General features: G+C 36.7%; 1 protein-coding gene across 10 annotated transcripts in view; it reads left to right on the top strand.

Annotated features, from left to right (window-relative positions):
* Nucleotides 1-17,030, top strand: part of Tfdp2 (transcription factor Dp-2) — a 162,857-nt gene that overhangs the window by 101,496 nt on the left and 44,331 nt on the right. For 8 of the 10 annotated variants that reach the window (XM_026385048.2, XM_026385047.2, XM_077795289.1 and 5 more), the window contains 3 exons: nucleotides 2,224-2,327; nucleotides 14,093-14,214; nucleotides 15,223-15,270. In XM_026385048.2, coding sequence (XP_026240833.1) covers nucleotides 2,224-2,327; nucleotides 14,093-14,214; nucleotides 15,223-15,270 — 274 coding nt within the window. The remainder of the gene's footprint in view (nucleotides 1-2,223; nucleotides 2,328-14,092; nucleotides 14,215-15,222; nucleotides 15,271-17,030) is intronic. The other 2 variants (XM_077795291.1, XM_026385049.2) reach the window with 1 other exon arrangement.

Below are 17,030 nucleotides of genomic sequence, written 5' to 3'. Positions count from 1 at the left end.
GGTATCCATGGGGTGGAGGTGGGGGTCCTGGAGCCTTTTGCCCCCACAGATATCAAGGGACAGTTGTATATTTAGCTTGAAGTACTCACAGTCATTGACTAGCAGAAAGGGTCTTCCCAGCCGAGGGAAAGTTGTACTCCAAAGCTAGGAGGTTGTCTGGGGGCCTTGGTGGAATTGCACAGTGTTTGATCTGATTGAAGTGCAGGGTGCATGTGAAGGGAGTAGCTGAAGGTGAAACTGGGAAAGAGACAGGGCTGAAATCTTTGACTGGAGCTTTTGTGTCATTTTTAGGAGCCTTTAGAGGTATTTAGGAAGTGTAGAGTCTTTGAAGACCTTGAGTTAGTAGAGTATCAGAACAGTTTTGCCAGTTGAAAGACTGGCTTGTTAGAGATGTATTGGGTGGTAAGGAAGACTGCTTGAGGTGGGATATCCAGTGAAAGCATTGGTGCTCAGCCCTGACTGCACGTTGGAATCATCTGGAGAACTTTACCAGTTTCATGCCCAAGTTCACCTCAGATCCTGAGCATAGGCATTGGTTATTGCTTGTCTAGTGGGATCACAGCCAGGGTTTGTGAACCACTGTGTTGGAGGGTTGCTATATCCAAACCATATACTATGAAGTTCCAGATTAAACAAGTTCCAGCAGCATAAAGGAACCAGAGTAAGAGATAATAAATAGAGTGTGGTGGTCATTTAAAAGAAGAAGGGGTTGAGTGAAGGTTGTTTTCTCAATTGCATCACTGTGTAGATGAAGATAATATGCCACTGCTCAGTCATGTATCAGTGAGAACCTGAAGGAGAGGCAGATTTGAGTACTAAGCCTTGCTGATTGGACATGAGAAAGATGAAGAATTGTATTTTAATATGAAATTTGAGGGAAATGATCTATAGTATCAAATGGACACAGAGAGAGAAACTGAAGGAAAGGAAGGAGCTAATGGAATAGTTGAAAATTCATGATAGAGTGTATCCTTGATGGGTGAAGTCACACCCATCAGTATAAAGCATAGAACAGAGAGAGAAGACCTCATTTCTATGAGAACAAGGGACATTTCCATTCAGAGAGAAATAGAATAGTACTACTACTAATAAATTACAAGCAGTAATTTTGCCTGATGGCCTGATTTCCTTCCTACGGGAGGTACAGGAATCTGCTGAGAGTTACAAGGTGAAAAAGGAGATTAAGGAGTGTGGTCAAGCTTTGGAAAAGTAAGGACATGGCCATCTTAGGAAGTGACTGAGAAGACCATGTCTTTCTAGTTCTGGTCTAAGCGCTCATTTCCCCCGGTTTCAGTGTTGTCCTGTTTCGGTTACTTCCCGGGTGAGCTCCTTTTCTTCTTCTAGAAGAAACACTGATGAACTAAAGTTTGTCCAGAGGAGTTTAGTATTTGATATTGTAGTTTGGAAAATTGGCTTTTCACTTTGGGGATTTTTTTTTTTTTTTTTTTTGCTACTACTTTGCTATATTAATTTGAAATGTAAAGTGTTGAAATCGCTTGAAAATATAGATTTTACTGTTTGCAGCATCAATAATTAGCATCATTTAAAAAAATAGATTTTGCTTTTACTTGAGGTATTGGAAATTGAACCCTGGGGCTTTCTACTATTGAGCTAATATTCCCTGCCCTATGTGTTTTGAGACAGTCTTGCTAAATTACCCAGGATGACCTTGAACTTGCAATCTTACTGCCTCAGGCTCCTGAGTAGCTCAGATTGCAGGCCTGTGCCACTGTGCCTGGCTTTTTTCTTTACTGTTATGAAAGTGTTTGTGTGGGAGAAGCTACCAATTTGACATTTTGAAAATATATGCACTTTTGGTATAAATGTTTTTACTGTAAAGAATTTGAATCTTCATTTTACTTTTCATACGTCATACGTTTTTTTAATTCTCTGAGTCTGCTAAAGATCTCTCAACTTTCAGTGTGAACTAGGATTTGTACTAATGTGTTCAAAGTATTTCTTTCCTCTAAAAGACTAAAAATCCAATAGACTGGAACTATTTATTTTATAGATTTTCTGTAAAACATAACTGATTAGTTATTCATCAGAACTAATATATTCATTATAACAATACTATGGGTTTCCAGTAAGTCTTCTTGTTTATAATATGCTCTTAAGGTAATTTTAAATTACTTAAGTAAAGTGGCTCACCACTGAGGCTGTTTATGGATAGCAGTGGACTTGATGTTGCAAGACTGATTTAATGTTTTGATATCATTTCAGGTAACATATCATTTGTTGCATTTCCAGTTTCCAGCGCCAACTCACCAACAAAAATTTTACCAAAAACCTTAGGACCAATAAATGTGAATGTTGGACCCCAAATGGTAAGAAATTCATCAGTCTTTGTTTGAATTGAAACTTTGCTTAGGAAAGGCTAACTTAAAATATAATTGTAAGCTGGGTGTGGTGGCACATGCCTGTAATCCCAGTGGCTTTGGAGGCTGAGGCAGGAGGACCGTGAGTTCAAAGCCAGTCTCAGCAAAAGAGAGGCACTAAGCAACTCAGTGGGAACCTCTCTCTAAATAAAATGCAAAATGGGGCTGGGGACATGATTCTTGGTTGAGTGCCCCTGAGTTCAATCTCTGGTACCAAAAAAAAAAAAAAGATAATTATACTGAAGAAATTTGATCAAATATTCCAGTTAATTTCAGTCATCTCTTTCACTTTTTAAAAACATTTTGTTTTTATCTGAATGTAACTTATTATATCTTGACAAAAAGGCATTGTGTTCTTCCATGTTGCATTTTCACATAATGGAATCTGTGGATGTGTAATATTAAGCCTTTGCCCCCTGTGTGAGCCTTCTCTTGGCTTTAGTTGTTTAAATTGATTTGAAATCTGTTGTGTTTGATATCTTTATTCTTTTTTGTTTCTCTTAGAATCTTTTTAAATTTTTCCTTAACTAGATAGTCTCATAATTTGAATGTTTAACCAGTATTTTAATCCATATCTGGAGCTTTGAATTTGAAATGACAATTGGGGAAAAATAACACATCAATTAATTTTCATCTTTCACAATAGAAATAATAGATGAAAAATAGGAAATATTTAACTATTTCTCTAAAGATATTTGTTAATTCTGCTAGAGCTTTAAGTATATAACACTTTCAGGAAACCATATTTATAAACAGAGATGCATGTATTCAATGCTCCAAAACTATACCTAATTTAAATGGCCTCTCCCCAACATAGATAAAAGTTATTATACATTTGAAGAATAATTCTTCATTGTCAGTATGTACATCCTTTCTTCTATAGAGCAAAAAAAGTAAATTACACATAATATGTAGCACAGTGGACAGTGTTTAATGGAAAGTTAATTATACAAACATATCTTTTAACATACTTAATGGTGCTGGGTGTGGTGGTATACTTATAATTCTAGCAACTCTGTAATCCCAGAGATTTGGGAGCCTGAGGCAGGAAGATCATAATTTTAAGGCCAGCCTTAGCATTTTAATGAAAACTTCACCAACTTAGGGAGACCGGTACTCAAAATAAAAAGGGCTGTAGATATAGCTCAACAGTAGAGCACCCCTGGATTCAATCATCAGTACCCAAACAAACAAAAAAAAATAATGATTTTAGAAAGTCTTTAAGACATTATAGACATGATATATTCTTTGGTCAGTTGAGGACTGTTAATCATCTGCAGAATTCCAGCTAAAGATAAAACACAATTTACTGTAAGTATGAGAAGAATGTAATCTAGCTCCAAATGACTTGGAGACTAAAGCTCAAGTAAGTGTCCCCATTGCAAGGTAGCTCAGGGTATATTTTCAAACATTAGTTAAGCAGTACCCTTCCCCAGCCACTACAGTAGGTGAAAATGAGATAAAGGAGATAAATAAGACATTCACTAAAATTAAATGTAGTCAGATTTTTATGAGTCTGACCCTTACAATAATCTTCTGAGAGATTTTTTTTGGGGGGCGGGTATTTTAATTGATACTGCTTTGACTCAAATTAGAATTCCTCTTTTCTTCCCTTGTCAATTTGAACATGTGTGCATGTAAACTCTTACACAGTTCAGTTCTGACAATGGTAAATAGTCAAGTGTACTGTTAACTCAGTTACCATAAACATCAGGATCAACACAGCAAAGGGCAGAAGAAGCAGAAGAGATTTGGCAAAAGAAAATTGGCTTTGATTTGTCTCCCTCCAGACTTTCTCTCTGGTTTCCTAATTGAGGAAGAACCCCAGTGTTCAGAACATCTCCCTTCAAAATTCATGCTGAAGCCTAATAATCCCCGTTGTGGTGATGTAAAGAGGTGGAACCACTGTGTAGTGGCCAAGTCTCAAGGACTCTGTGTTCATGAATGGAATTTGTGCCCTTGGAAAGAGATTGAAGGGAACACCCCAGCCCCCTCTGTCACATAAGGACCCAGCAAGCAGGTGCATTCTGTGAAGCTCTGTGTCTTCCCCAGACATTGAATATGCTGGACTTCCTCTTCTCCAGAACTGTGACAAATAAGTTTTTATTATTTTGTAAATTACCTAGTATTTTGTTATAGCAGATATGAGAAATGGGGTGCTGTCATAATAAATACCTGAAACTCTGTGAGAGGCTTTGTAACTTTTGGTGGACAGAGGTTAGTTGAGTTTAGAGAAATACATTAGCAAAAGACTATATTGCCATGAAGGGACAGTAAAGAGTGGTTCTGGAGAAGGCCCAGAAGAGAGCTGTGGAGAAAGCCTCAGTCTGCTTAGAGTTATCTGAGCAGTGTGATCAAAATGTTGGTAGAATTAGGTAGTAAAGGCCATTCTGATGAGGTCCCAGATTGAAGCCAGGAACTTGATATTAGAAACTATAGGAAAGGCCATTTTTTGTTACAAAGTGGCCAAGAATTTGATTATATTGTGTTCATGGCCTTAGAGATTTATGGAAGGAGGAATTTAGGAAGTTACTTGGCAGAAGAAATCCTTTTTTTTTTTTTTTTTTAAACTGGGAATCGAACCCAAGGGCTCTTAACCACTGAGCCACATTCCCAACCCCCCCCCCTTTTTTAAAAAAATTTTGAGACAGAGTGTTGCTAAGTTGCTGAGTCTGGCTTTGAACTCACAATTCTCTTGCCTCAGCCTCCCAAACTGCTGGCATTATAGGTGTGTGCCCCCGTGCTACAGATTAAATATTCAGCAAAGTGTTGAGGGTAAGGCATTGCTTCTTTTGGCTGCTTATTATACAATCTGAAAAGAGAAAAATAAAAAAAGAATTATAAGTGGGATTGATAATCAGAAGGGGAATAGAACTTAAAGATTTGGAAAAATTTAAAAATAGGCCATGTTTTAAAGAATGGAAAAACAAACAAACAAAACCCTCTTCTGGCTCTTCTGGATAGAACACCAAGGTGTGGCCATACAACCTTTCGATAAGGAGGTGAGTATGGGTGGTGGAAGCCTGGCGCTGTCAAGACAGTGGAAGAATGAACCAGAAGGCATTATCTGTGCTGCCTTTCCCATCATAAGCCTAGCAAGCCAGGGCTTGGGGGACAAAATATGTCAAAAAAGGGTCTACCCTGGCTCAGGGGACCTTGGCAGTCACTGCCTGGTACTGCCTCAAGTCTGTCCCCTCTGTCACAGCCCTCCTCAGCCATTCCACACACAGTGTATGCCACAGGGAGCAGGCAAAGAGCCTGGCAGTATACACATAGTGCCACTCCCCCCAGTGCAGAGTGCATGTGGAGGCATGGCTGCTTTCAGAACCCTCCCAGGGCCCAGGCAGAGAACAACTTGAGGGGTGTGACCTTTGTAGAGAGCCTCTGGTGCCTGATAGAGCCATGGGGATTCATCCTGAGATCAGACCAGTAAGAGCCATGGCATGCAACTCTGACCTAGGAGATCCACAGGCAGAAGACTCCAGCCCATGAAAACTGCATTGTGGACTATGCCACACTGCAGATCGGAACCATGGGCATGGAGTCCCCTAGAAACTCATGTATGCAGAGGCAGGACATCAAGTCAAAGAAAATTGTTCTCAAGTCCTACGATTTAGTGTTTGCCTGGTTGGTCAAGACTTACCATCCCTTTCTTCTTTCTCATGTCTCCTTTTTTGGAATGGGAATGTCCATCCTGCATCTGTCCCACCACTGTACTTTGGAAGCACTTTGATTTCCCAGGCTTATACAGCTAGACATTTGAGGGCAGAAAATCTTGAGAATTTTCATAGTCTAATTGATTATCAGAGAAACCACATGATTTCTCTTAAATTAGGAATGTCTGGAGTTTAAAGGAAGAATAGGGGACTCTGAAATAGCTTCAGGACAGAATACACCTTTTAGCCTCACTTATATCTGATTTGGATGACACTCTAGACTTTTTGAGTGAATGCTAGGACAAATTAAAATTTATAGGACAACTGGAATGGAATATTTCATATGCGAGACAGACATGAATAGGGTGGGGCTAGATATAATGCCATGATTCGAATGTGACCCTCCAAAAATAATGTTGAAACCTCATCCCCATTTTGGTGATCCTAGTGGGAGGGCCTTGGAAAAGTGATTAAGTCATAGGGGCTCTGCACTCATGCTTGGTTCAAACACCCTAATACAAGAAGGTGAAGGGAGTGCCCTAACCCTTTCTGCCTCGAGAGAACATAGCAACAAGGCTCCATCTTAGAAGCAAGGAAGCCCTTACCGGACACTGAATCTGCTGGTATTTCGATCTTGGGCTTCTCATGCACTGGAAGTGAGCAATAAATTTATATTCCTTATAAATAGTTAGAAATTTTGTCACAGCAACTTGAATGGAGTACATCCATTCCTTGGTTTTCCTCTTCTTTGTTACTTTTCAACACCGTCTGGGTTGGGGGTATGGTGCAGTAGTAGAGTGCTTGGCTAGCATGTCCAAGGTTCTGGGTTTGGTTCCCAGCACTGTGAAAAATAAAAATAAAAATTGTCTTGAATCTCTCATCCATGATCCCATCTTACTTATCTATGTAATACAGTCTTCTTTTTCTACTTGATCTTGGAACTTTACACAGTCTTTTGGAAGCCAAATCTTAATGATAGTAGAAATTTCAAAAGGTCATATGAAAAAATTTTCAGTGGGTACTGGTGTAGTAGTAACTGTTTTAACTAGGGATACTTGCCCTTGGTTTACAGTTTATCTTATAGATGTATATACCTTATGATTGCATGTATAAGCTCATAGCTACCTTATTTTAGAAGATTGAAAGCTATATGCTTATAATGAAAACCAAAATTTTGTCAAATAATGGAATCTTTTAATATAATATTTTTCAGAATACTTATGCTTTCAGTTTTTTCTAACTGTAGGTGGCAGTAGTACATAAAATATGTTGGGCAAATTTTTTTTTTTTTTTAGTCATACATGATAGTTCAGAAAATTTGAGAATTTTGTTCAGTTACTGTCTGATTTTCATAGTCTAATTGATTATCAGAGAAACCACATAGTTTATTTTAAATTAGGAATGTCTGGAGTTTGAAGGGAAAATGGGTGACTTTGAAATTTATGTATGTGTGTGTGTGTGTGTGTGTATGTATATGTGTATATATATATATATATATTTATTTATTTATTATGGGAATTGAATCCAGGGGTGCTCACCACTGAACTATATCCCCAGTCCCTGATTTTGAAAATAATTTTTTAGTTGTGTTAGACCAATATTTTTATTTATTTTTATGTAGTGCTGAGGATCAAACCCAGTGTCTCACATGTGTAAGGCAAGTGTTCTACCACTGAGCTACAATCCCAGCCCCCCAGCTCTTTTTATTTTTATTTTGAGACAAGTTCTCCCTATGTTGCTGAGGCTGGCTTCAAACTTAGGATCTTCCTGCCTCAGCTTCCCAAGTTGTAGGGATTACAGGTGTGCACCATTGCATCCTGCATGAAGGCTCTGAAATTTAAAATTCCTTTTTTTTTTTTAAGTCATATCAGCTAAATATTAAAAGTATGTTTTTACCTCTGATTTTAATTTAGAATTTCAAAATTAAGGTTCTGGGTCTATAAAGCATGTCTGAGTTGTCACAATGTAAATTAGTTTTCCTATATTCAGTGGTTTATCAGCTCTCACTGACTTTCTTTTGAGTTTTTGTTGTTGTTCTGTGATTGTTTGTTTGAGCCAGGGTCTCATTGTGTTGTCCAGGCTAACCTCAAGCTCCTAGATTCAATCTTCCTGCCCCAGCCTCCTAACTAGCTGGCACCACAGACCCATGCCACTGCACCTAGCTACTTTTTGCTTTGTTTGTTTGTTTCTTTTTTTAAAATATTTATTCTAATTTGTTATATGACAGCGGAATACATTTCAATTCAGTACACACTTATAGCACAATTTTTCATGTCTCTGATTGTATACAAAATAGAGAATTACACAGATTGTGTCTTCAGACAAGTACTTAGGGTGGTGATGTCCATCTCATTCCACCATCTTTCCTACCCCCATGTTGCTTTGTTTCTTTAAAGCTCACTATTAATATTCTAGTTTAGGAACTCAGTATAGCTCATGTGCACTTCAAATTTGTGTTTCCTGTTTGAGTCTATCATCCCTCAGTTTGTTCATGCAGGAAATGTTAAGGAATTGCTGTGTACTATGCCCTATGTTAAGAGAAAGGAGTAAGATGGTGTTATTCATGTTCAGATTATCAAAGACCATAAACCAAGGATCTGACATTAAAGGGGAAAAAAAGTAAAGTAGAACATAGCAATTCATTTTCAGAGTCATTTTCTTTTTTTCCATATTTTTATTGGTGCATCATAGTTGTATATAATGGTGGGATTCAATGTTACATATTCATACATGCACACAATATAGCAATGTAATTTGGCCAATATCATTCCCCAGTATTTTTCTTCCCTCCCTCTGGTCCCTTTATTCTACTGATCTTCTTGGTTGTACATGAGATATCCTGCCATCCCCCAGAACATTTTTTTTTCCTTTTTCTTGTCTAGCTTCCACATAGGAGAAAAAAACATATGACCCTTGACTTTTTGTGTTTGGCTTATTTATATTAACATAATGTTCTCAAGTTCCATCGATTTTCCTGCAAATGATATAATTTCATTCTCTTTATGGTATAATAAAACATCATTGTGTATATTTATCATGTATTCTTCATCCATTTTTCATTCCCATGTAATTTTTTTTTCAAATATATATTTTTTAGTTGTAGGTGGACACAATATTTTATTTGTATGTGGTGCTGAGGATTGAACCCAGTGCCTCATGCATGCTAGGTAAGCACTCTACCACTGAGCCACAGCCACAGCCTGCCCTCCACACCATTTTTAATAAAGATAGTTAGTTTTTCTATGTCCTGTTTCCCATCCTCTTTTCATCATCTCTCCCCCATCCCCCAAAGCCCTTTTTATTGGGAAAAATCAAGCATGTAGGCTAGTAATAGAAAAAGAGAACTCCTTAGTAATAATTCTGTACAAATAATAAAACTATTTCACAGATCAGTTGGAATGCTTAAGATTTCTGCTCTAGGAATGGAATAGAATAGAAAAGAGACTAGTCAAATACTCAAATCTTTCTTCTTAAGCTATTTGTACCCAAAGTCAGCATGCAAACTGTGCTCTTTATATTATAGTGTTTCTTATTGTATTTTACATAATCGGTTCTAGAATGTCAGTGAACAAAGAACCTAGTTTATCCCCTATCCGTTTAAAAGTTGGGTCTTTTGTCTCATGTTCTCTTCACCAGTGAAAATTGTTATAAAATTTTTGTCTCAGTTCAGTAAATATTTATTGTGCCTTTCCTGTGAGCATCCTCCAGCATTGTGCTAGACCTTGCAAAGGACACAGTTTAGCAATGCAGTTTGTCTTCCCTTAAAGTCTTGCAACTGGATGGGAAGTAGGGAAGTGAGCTCAGATACTTGGAGGAGTGGGAGATAAAACATACTTAGAATGTGTGACCAATACATTGTCTAGTTTCACGTTCTCTTGAGACAAGCTTCTGGATGCCTTACTTGGTATTGCTAATAATCCGAATTTTTTAGACATCTGTCAGTATTATTGTCTTTTGTTTTTATTTTTTTAATTCCAGAATTAACTTACTCAAATTATGTTCTGAACATCTGTAAGTATTAACATCTCCCTAGTCCCAGGTTGGCATAATGCCAAACACAAACAGAACCTAACTGAAGTTCCTAATACTTTAGTAAATGAATAAATGTTGACTGAATTTCAATAATGAAGTCTGAACTGTATTACTGTTCAGGTTATTGTTTGAGTCTTTACCTCAATAGCAAATGAAGAACTTGAAATGCCTTTGAATTCTTCCCTTTGGTCCTTTATAGAGTAAGTTAACAACTAACATAATGACTATAGACCTTGGATGTACAGACAGGTTTTTTTTTTTTATTATGCAGACAAAAGTTAATTGGCATTTGACTTATATGACACAGTGAAAAAAGAAATTTTTGGAAGAGTTATTTAACAATTATATTTAACTCATATGTTTTCATCTCAAGTAGAACCTAAAGAAAACCTTACTATTATGGAAATTTTCAAAATTTTATAAAAATAGAACCTTTGTGCCCAGCAGCTGCTTCATTAGCTATTCACATAGGGCCAGTCTTTTTCCATTAGTGCCCTCCTTCACTGGAACATGCCCTTATTTATTTGTTTTTATGAAAATACTTTGAAAGCTATTATTAGGCTGCCACATTTTTTGGTGTTCTTATAAACATATTTGGAAAAAACATGTTCTCTTCACCAGTGAAAATTGTTATAAAATCTAGAAAACAATTTGGAAACACACATTAAGGACTCATTTTAAAAAATAAAATATTTTTTATTCCATTAATTTCCTTTCTGGAATATAGCCTTAGGAAATAGAAATTAAGGCTAAGATTTTTAACTGAATAATCTATAATTGAATAATTGAAAATCCATATATATAATAATAATGGGGAACAATAATCCATACACTGGAATGTTTTATTTAATAACATGAGGAAATGTTGTGGAAGAAGCAAGAGAAAATTTTGCATGTACTAACCTACATTGTGTAGTATCTTTGCATTATACTGGACTCTGAAGATCTGATTTGTTATTCTCCAGGCTCTAGTAAATCAAGCTCTACTGTAGTTTGTATTCTTAATTTCAAAGAAAGGTTTTCATTTTTCTAAGACATTGTAAGTTGTCAGTTTAATACTTCCGGATTCACTTACTAAAATGTACATTTTTACCTCATCAGTATTTAAGGTACTTCTACTTTGCCAGGCACAATGGCACATGCCTGTAATCCCAATGACTTGGGAGGCTGACACAGGAGGATTGCAAGTTTGAGACCAGCCTCAGCAGTTTGTGGCCCTAAGCAACTTAGTAAGACCCTGTCTCAAAACAAAAAGGGTTGGGGAAGGCCAACCTCATTCTCAGTGGAGAAAAACTGAAAGCATTCCCTCTAAGAAGACAAGGATGCCCTCTTTTACCACTTTTATTACATATCATTCTTGAAACTCTAGCTAGAGCAATCAGACAGAATAAAGAAATTAAAGGGATACAGATAGGAAGAGAAGAACTCAAACTATCACTGTTTACTGATGACATGATTTTATATTTAGAAGATCCAAAAAATTCCACTAGAAACATTCTAGTACTAATAAATGAATTCAGCAAAATAATAAGATATAAAATTAACACCCATAAATCAAATGTGTTTCTATACATCAGTGATGAATACACTGAAAGAGAAATTAGGAAAACTACCCCATTCAAAATAGCTTTAAAAAAATTGGAGAATCAGTCTAACAAAAGAAATTAAAAAACATCTACAATGAAAACTACAGAACACTAAAGAAAGAAGTTGAAGAAGACCTCAGAAGATGGAAAGATCTCCCATGCCCTTGGATAGACAGAAGGCGTTACACAGATTTAATGCAATTCCTATTAAAATGCCAATGACATTCTTTGTAGAAATAGGAAAAGCAATCATGAAATTCATTTGGAAAAATAAGAGACCCAGAATAGCCAAAGCAATCTTAGCAAGAAGAGTGAAGCAGGAGGCATCACAATACCAGACCTTAGTGCAGTGGCGCATGCCTGTAATCCCAGTGGCTCGGGAGGCTGAGTCAGGAGGATGGCGATTTCAAAAAGCTAGCCTCAGCAAAAAGTAAGGCGCTAAACAATTCAGCAAGACCCTGTCTATAAATAAAATACAAAAAAGGGCTGGGGATGTGGCTCAATGATTGAGTTCAATCCTGGCACACACACACACACACACACACACACACACACACACAAAACGAACACCAAACCTTATATTATACTACAGAGCAGTAGTAACAAAACAGCATGATATTGGCACCAAAATAGATGTGTGGGCCAATGATATAGTATAGGAAATACAGAGACAAACCCACATAAATACAGTTATCTCATACTAGACAAAGACTCCAAAAACATACACTGGAGAAAAGATTTTAGCTTCTTCAACAAATGGTACGGGGAAAACTGAAAATTCACATGTAGCAAAATGAAATCAAACCTACATCTCTTACCTTGCTTAAAAATTAAGTCAAAGTGGATCAACCACTTAGGCACTAGAACAGAGAGACCCTGCGCCTAATAGAAGAAAAAATAGGCACAAATCTCCGCCATGTTGGCTTAGTAACTAACTTCCTTCACAAGACTCTTAAAGCACAAGAAGTAAAATCAAGAATTAATAAATGGGATGGAATCAAACTTCTTCACAGCAGAGGAAACAATAACATGAAGAGAGAGCCTACAGAATGAGAGAAAATCTTTCCCACACGCATCTCAGATAGAGCACTAGTCTCCAGGATATATAAAGTACTCAAACTTAACACCAGAAAACCAAATAACTCAGTCAATGAATGGACAAAAGAACTGAACAGACACTTCACTGAAGAAATAACAATTGATCAATAAATATATGAAAAAATGTTCAACATCTCTAGCAATTAGAGAAATGCAAATTAAAACTACACTGAGATTCCATCTCCTTCCAGTCAGAATGGCAATCATCAAGAATATAAGCAACAACAGGGGCTAGGGATATAGCTCAGTCAGTAGGGTTCTTTATATGCACAAGGCCCTGGGTTCAATCCCCAGCAGTACCAAAAAACAACAAAACAAGAAAACAAGAATATAAGCAAAAACAAATGTTGGCTACAATGTGAGGAAAAAGTACGCTCATATATTGCTGGTGTGACTACAAGTTGGTGTAATCAATCTGGAAAGTAGTATAGAGATTCCTCAGAAAATCTGGCATGGAACCACCATTTGACCCAGTTATTCCATTCCCTAGTTTATACCCAAAGGACTTAAAATCAGCACACTACAGTGATATAGACACATCAATGTTTATAGCAGCTCAATTCACAGTAGTTCAGCTATGGAATCAATCTAGATGCCCTTCAACAGATGGATAAAGAAACTGGCATATATACACAATGTAATATTACTCAGCCTTAAAGAAGAATGAAATTAGGCATTTGCTGATAAATGGATGAAACTGGAGAATGTTATGCTAAATGAAATAAGCTAATTCCAAAGAACAAAAGGACAAATGTTTTCCTCTGATGTGGATGCTAATTCACAATAAAGGGAGTGTGGAAAATAGTGGTATTTTGGACTAAACAAAGGGGAGGGGAGAGGGGAAGGGGTAGTAGTGATAGTAGAATGAATTGGACATTATTACCCTCTGTGCATATATGCTTACAGGACCTATATAGCTCTGTATCATGTACAACCAGATAAATGAGAAGTTATACTCCATTTATATATGACATGTCAAAATTCATTCCACTGTCAGGTGTAACAAAACAATTAGAACAAATATTTTTAAAAAATTAGAACAAATTAAAAAACAACAACCCAGGTATTAAGAAAAAGAAAAAGGTGAGGGTTTGGGGATGTAGCTCAGTAGTTAAACACCCTTGGATTTAATCCCCAGTGTTTCCCCCACCACAAAACAAGGGGATACTGGTACTTTAAGACCCTAGGACATAAGTAAATCATCGGTATAGCTTATATTTTAGATGACTGGCATTAGGTGCTTTTTAGATAGCCAGGTCTCCCCCTCATATCAACATTATTGTCCGCCTGTAGGCTTTTCTCAGTAATTAACAGCATTATTTTCCTGTTCCTGACCTTACAGATCATAAGCACACCACAGAGACTAGCCAGCTCAGGAAGTGTTCTGATTGGGAGCCCGTACACCCCTGCACCAGCAATGGTCACTCAGACTCACATCGCAGAAGCCACTGGCTGGGTCCCCAGGTAAGATGGCACAAGTGACTATTTCTAAGCCCCTTAAAAAAAAAAAGCTCTGACTTTTTATTGCTTCCTTGTCTTCTGTTCTTGTTTTGTTAGTGTAATTCTTAAAAACTAATGTTTTTTGAAATCACCAATTTTGGTTTATTTTGTGTCTTATACATAAATTGCCTCTGGCTCAACCTGTTTTAAATAGAGAAAAGCAGTACAATACCTTTAAACTGAATCTTTGGATTTTTTTTTTAACTCTGAGATAAGACTATTTTTATTGTTATAACATTTAGCTGCTTTGAAAGTATGAAAATTATATTTTATATTGTTACTAACAGACAATAAAATAGGAGCTATATATTATATGTTGGCTATACTCAGAATTTCTCCTATGAATTCTTATTTCCTTAAAAACCAGAAAAGAAATCAGGGAAACAAAAAAATAAATAAACTAGGGGAAAAAATGCCAAAGATATTAAAAATTTTATTCAGTTTTTACTTAATTCTTTGAAACACAGAGACTTTCAATCAATATCTCTTATGTGTTACTCATTCGCCACTCTTAGTATCAAACCCATATGTTTCATCTTTGCTTATAGGGTAATACAGAGTCTCATCTAGTCACTCTGTTTACTTATATGGTGGCTACTGCACCAGGTGAATTTTAGCAAGCAGACAGCTGAGTCCTTTAAGCTACCTGTATGTTAATATGCATCCATACAGATGCACACACACACACACACACACACACACACACATCAAAAACAAAAGTATTTTTTAAAACCTCATTTATAGGTCTCTAATGTTCTCCTCCCTAAATATTCATTGAACTCATTTCAATGTAAGACTACTTTGTCATGTCTTGTTCCAAGATTGTTTTTATTTTGTGACCATACTTTTTATATTTGTTAGTTTTTGTCTTTGGATATATTCAGTGTAGAATTAGACAAGTTATACATAAATTATTCATTAAATAAAGCTGTGCTTATTTATGTGTTGTGTTTATGCTTTTTGTCTTTTTAGTGATAGAAAACGGGCTAGAGAATTTATAGACTCTGATTTTTCAGAAAGGTGAGTATAAGTGTGAATATTTTGTTTAGGATTCCAGTATGAAGAGAGGTTTTTGGTGCCCAGACTTATTTAGTTTAAATAGTGAGGTGTTTTTCTTTGTATAATATTAACGTCCTTTCTTCCTTTTGAGAGTTGAAGTATTCCTTTCTACCATTTCTCCACATTACTCTAACATGCCTCAACTTTTAACAGGTTTTATTGAAACCATTTGTAGGTCATAGTACCTTTATTTTCCTTTTTGGTTATTATTGTTGTTGTTACTGGGGATTGAACCCAGGGGCACTTTAGCCCTGAGCTACATCCCCAGTTTTTTATTTGAGACAGTATCTCACTAAGTTGCTGAGGCTGGCTTTGAGCTTGTGATCCTCCTGCCTCTGCCTTCTGAGCTACTAGGATTTTGGGTGTGTGCCATTGAGCCCATCTCATAATACATTCTTATTTGTTTGTTGAGCACTATTTCAAGAATGATGTCACTTTCTTTAGAATATTAGTACAGTAGTTCTCCATTCTGGTTGTTGTACATCAGAATCACTTGTGTCTGTTAAATAAAATATAAATGCCTATCAAATCATTTAACTCCAGGATTAAGAACTCTCAGTTCAGGGACAGAGTGCTTGCCTAGCTTGCATGAGGCCCTGGGTTCAGTCCACAGCACTACAAAATAAAAATAATCAATTTCAAATCATTATTTGAGCCCAAATTCAGTATTTCGGGTAGTTCACTACCCTGAATACCATATTAGTGTTGACCTGTTAAGACTCATCATCTCAGAGGCAGTTGAAATCTTTAAGATCATAACTGTTTTAAATGAAATCTTGCCAGCTATGCTTTTTAAAATTATTTTTGATTCTAAGTTTTTGTAACTTATTTTTTAAAGGTGCTTTAGACTTTTTTCTCCTGTTAGATTGTGTGCTCTCAATGTAATAATTTTCTGTCTTCTCTATCCTAATTTGCCATCTATAATTTGCTGTGCATTGAGAAACTAGTTAGCTCCATGTTAGAATTTAATTTAAAATGAAAGTGCATGGCTGGGGTTGTTGCTCAGCGGTAGAGTGCTCGCCTAGCACATTCGAAGCCCTAGGTTTGATCCTCAGCACCACATTAAAAAATAAACAAAATAAAGCTATTGTGTCCAAGTACAACTAAAAAATAAATTAATTAAAAAAAATAAAAATGAAAGTGCAGAGACTCTTAAGTGAGGATTGTGGGACTGTTTATGAAGAATATATGTTTTCTAGCAGTCTTTTAGTTCTTCTCCCCCACCCCTTTTTTATCGGGGACTCAACCCAAGGCCTCACACATGATGTGCAAGTTCTCTACCACTGAACCTTCAAAAATTTCTTTTTCAACTTTTGAAAAGATTAAGGGGTACCAAGGATTTATCCTGGGGGTGCCTAGCCACTGAGGCACATCCCCAGCCCTTTTTGGTATTTTATTTCGAGACAGGGCCTCGAGAAGTTGTTCAAGGCCTTGCCAAGTTGCCGAGGCTGGTTTTGAACTTATGATCCTCCTGCCTCAGCCTCCTGAGCTGCTGGAATTACAAGTGTGTGCCACTGAGCCCAGCAAAAACTTAGTAAAATTTTGAAACAGAGTCTTGCTTAGTTGTAGCAATTGGCCTTGAACTTGTGATCCTCCTGCCTCCCAAGTAGTTTGTGAATGTGCCACCACACCCAGCTCAGTTCTTAACTATTTGAAACTGACAAGATCACTTCCAGGGAACCACTGTATCATATAGAAATATATGGGAAAATGTCTTTTTT

This window comes from Urocitellus parryii, chromosome 2 (genome assembly GCF_045843805.1).
Source record: "Urocitellus parryii isolate mUroPar1 chromosome 2, mUroPar1.hap1, whole genome shotgun sequence".
Classification (NCBI taxonomy): domain Eukaryota; kingdom Metazoa; phylum Chordata; class Mammalia; order Rodentia; family Sciuridae; genus Urocitellus; species Urocitellus parryii.
Note: the sequence above shows the minus strand (reverse complement) of the source record. Positions and strands in the feature narration are given on the sequence as shown.